Raw genomic sequence first — 3,796 nt, 5'->3', positions numbered from 1 at the left:
CAAAAATCTGAGAGAAATTCAGAAAACCTAAAATAAAATTCTCAAAAACCAAATTGTTTTAAAGCATTGTATACCAATGATACAGTTTATTTAAATTGAATTTTTAGGTAATTATGCAAAAAATATAAAATGTTATAAATTCATATATGCAGGTAAAATTGATACCAGTAAAACTGTTTTTATAAACATATTTATATGTTTATAAAATATATAATATATGAATGCTAGATTTGATTTTAGGAAACTAATTATATAGTGAATATTAAGTTAGTGAATGATAAATCAAGTTAAGTTATTGAAAGTTATAATTTGGTTATATTTTAGAATAGTAGTACATATATTGTTATCAAAACTTTTGATAGTTATATTATTTTTACTTCTTTGTAAAATTCTCAAACCTCTTGAATATTTTCAGGTTTATAAGTTCAGGTAAAAATGTCTATTGTGTATGACAAAGATATCCAGTCTAGGAAAATTTTTGTGGGAGGCCTGGCCACCCAGACTGACGACATCTCATTTGTCAAGTACTTTGAGCAATATGGTGCCATCTCTGACAGCATAGTCATGTTTGACAAGCTGACAGGCAAGCCTAAAAGGTTTGGGTTTGTTGTGTACGCTGATGTTAGCAGCATGCACAAATGTTTAAATGACTGCCCTCATACTGTTGATGGTGCTAATGTTAATGTCAAGCACGCAGACATGCCCAGCCAGACTAAGGAGAAAGGGGAGGGAGGCAACTGTGAGATTCACGCTGTCTTTCCCTTTGGCTCCAACATGGACAAGGAGCAGATAAAGATGTATTTTGATCAGTTTGGAGACGTGGATAGCGTCACCATTCCCATGAACACCACTTTGAACCGCCCAAAGAACTTTTGTTTCATAAAGTTCCTGGACAGGACTTCAGTGCTGAAGGCCTTGGACAAGAAGCAGCACAAGATGGGAGAAAAGTTCATCATGGTCACCGAGTTTGTCAATAAGAAGGACAGAAACAAGAACAAGAACTATGGCCCATGTGGCAGAAAACAAGATGTGAAACCACAAGGCCAAGACAGGCAGCAGGACTATTATGGAGGCAGGCAGACTTACCATGACGACTCCTACGGTGACTGGAACGAGTCTAGGGATGATTATGACATGAGGGGTTATGATGAACCAAGGCATTATGGGGGAGGTGATGGCCCAAGGAGCTTCAGGGGGCCAAGAGAAGCACCTGAGGGCTTTGAGTATGTTCTTGTCAAGAAGCAACCAAGAGATGACTTCAGGAGGGATCCTCCAATGAGACCCCCAATGAGGGACTTTGATGGCTATGAATCTTACGGGGGTAGGAACTCCAACTCCCCCATGATGAGAGGAGGGCCCATGAGAAACAGGGAGGGGCCCAGAGACAGGTTCAACCCCATGGGCAGACCTCAGCAAAGGGGACAGCAGAGGCAGAGGAAACCCGGACCACCACCAAAGTTTGCCTCAATGCAGGACACAAAATTGTTCTGCGGAGGTCTGTCTAAGATGACCAATGACAACCGCTTGTACGATTACTTCTACCAGTTTGGTGAGATTGTGGACCACATTGTCATGTGTGACAAGCATACTGGCGTGCCCAAGGGCTTTGGCTTTGTCACTTTTGCCCAGAAGGACGCAGTTGAGAGGTGCTTGCAGGCGGGCCCCCACCATTTGGACGGGCATGATATCAATGTTAAGAAGGCTGAGGTGAACCCGGGCAAGAAATAAGTAAACTTTGGACATCAGAAAATGTTGTTGATAGTTTTGTATTAATGACTCTCATGATATTTCTCAGTGTTGTAATTTTAAAAATCTCTCTTAAGTGAATAGTTTAGGATAAAGTCTTGCTCATTTAAGAAATGTTTTGCTTAGAAAATATGGTTTAATGAGTTTTTTTCATATATTTTTTGTGGTTAATTTTGGATTTAAGTCTTTCATACTAAAAAATTTTGGAAATTCACCATCTTGTTGTTCTTGAAATTTTTCTTGAGTGTAAATTGATTTTGATAAAAGTTTTTTTTTTGTTAAGAATAAAATTATGTTAATTGTTTTAGGTTAATGTAATATAAATATTTATTCAGTACATTTAAATAGGCCAACCTTCAAAAAGATCACATATTTCAGTTCAATTTCAAAGGAAAAGAAAAGGTTGATGTAAAAATTAATTAAAGTGTTTCAGTAGTAAAGTTGGTATGCCAATGAAATGATATTACAAAACTTGAAAAAAGTATTTGGTTTTTAAAAATAATTTAAACTATTTTTATGAAATTTTCATACTAAGTCTTATAGCTATATTTGATTATAAATAAGTAATATGTTAAGTTTGGTAAATAAAACTTGTTGAACATTTGACAAATTATTATAAGAACATTGATAGTTCCAATTTGCAATACAAGGTGGTTGCATTATTTTTGAGTTTCTTGAAAGAAGTTTAAGGAAAATAGTTTTTCATATACCTACTAACAATATTTGAGTATCTATAAAATTGCAAAAAAAATTGCTAAAAAATAGGATTTAGCACAACATGCGTATCTTACTAAACATGATGAAATCTTAAACTTATGGAAAATATTCCTACTTAAATGTTTCTGAGAAAATTTTAAAATGTTTTTTGATTTGAAAAACATCCTTGCATGGTTAAAATTTTAAACTGAACACATTTGAAAAACATATAGGGTTGCATTATCTTAAGAATAGATAAACAAATATAAAAAACTAGTTGCAAAATATTTAGTATTTATACCTTAGTACTTTAAGGGAATTTTCATTAAAATAGTTAACATTGACTTATAAAAACTCTTAAATAAAAGCTTTGTTAAGGCCACAAATAATTTTTTAAAGAAATTAAAAACATTAATTAATATTTGAGAAGTAGTTATTTTAGTCAAAAATTTCAAATTGGAAAATATGAACTGCAATTTTTTATTTTTTTATTTTCAATCTATTACAAATATATTTTTTTCCTTTATTTAAAAGTAATTAAAAACAATTCTACTGTAACAAATAAATATTTTATGATATAAAAAGTTATAAAAATGTTTAAAGTATAAAGAATTTCCACCACTGAATTGTATATTAGCAAGTTACTTTAAAGTTAAGACTGAAAATGTTAAAAAATGGCTAAAAAATGTAGGAAAATATATATTTTTGATAGAACAATCTTTTATTAATTTTATAAACATTAAAAATTGTTAATAAATGTGTTATTTATAAATTTTATTTGTTATTTGAACTTGGCTCTTTTACTAGAAGCTTTAAAACTATAAAATATTTTAACTTTAAACCTAATTAATTATTTTTGAACTAGGAAAACCATAAAAACCAACTATTAGCTAAGTTTATCATCTCTTAAAAGAGAATAACATCAAAAAAAAAAAACTATCCCCTTATATGTCTTTGGTTAACACTTTTAAAAGCATCTTAAACTTTAAGTGTTAGTAATATTTTAACTTTCACTTAATTTCTAAAAAAAATAACTGAAATCCATAATTATTTAGTTTTACTATCAAGAATGATTTTAATAATGTCCTGTTATAAAAAATAATATTAATTCACGTAAAATAAATAACAGTTTAAGAATTAACAGTAGATACAAATTGTGAATTAAAAAAAAATTGAACATAAATACTATCATGTGAAACAATACTTGGCAGGTGCATTTTGTTAAAAATGGTATAAATGAAGTACATTTATTGATCAAGTTAATTGAAAATTAATTAATCAAACTCATTGCTATTTCAGTAGTTTAAAAATAAACTACTACTTAAATAAGGTTTTAGTAATTAATTGTATACCA

The 3,796-nt window shown here is 30.5% G+C and overlaps 1 protein-coding gene across 1 annotated transcript; it reads left to right on the top strand.

Annotated features, from left to right (window-relative positions):
- The first annotated feature begins 419 nt into the window (after positions 1–419).
- LOC145831577 (uncharacterized) lies at positions 420–2,054 on the top strand. Its single transcript, XM_082938876.1, has one exon. It carries the CDS (start codon positions 436–438, stop codon positions 1,726–1,728), a length of 1,293 nt encoding a protein of 430 aa, XP_082795002.1. The 5' UTR covers positions 420–435; the 3' UTR covers positions 1,729–2,054.
- Positions 2,055–3,796: the final 1,742 nt, after the last annotated feature.

The sequence above is a fragment of the Thalia democratica genome, chromosome 3, assembly GCF_965202585.1.
Source record: "Thalia democratica chromosome 3, ktThaDemo2.hap1.1, whole genome shotgun sequence".
NCBI classification, from domain to species: Eukaryota; Metazoa; Chordata; class Thaliacea; order Salpida; family Salpidae; genus Thalia; species Thalia democratica.
The sequence above is the reverse complement of the archived record's forward strand: the minus strand, read 5'-3'. Positions and strand labels throughout refer to the sequence as shown.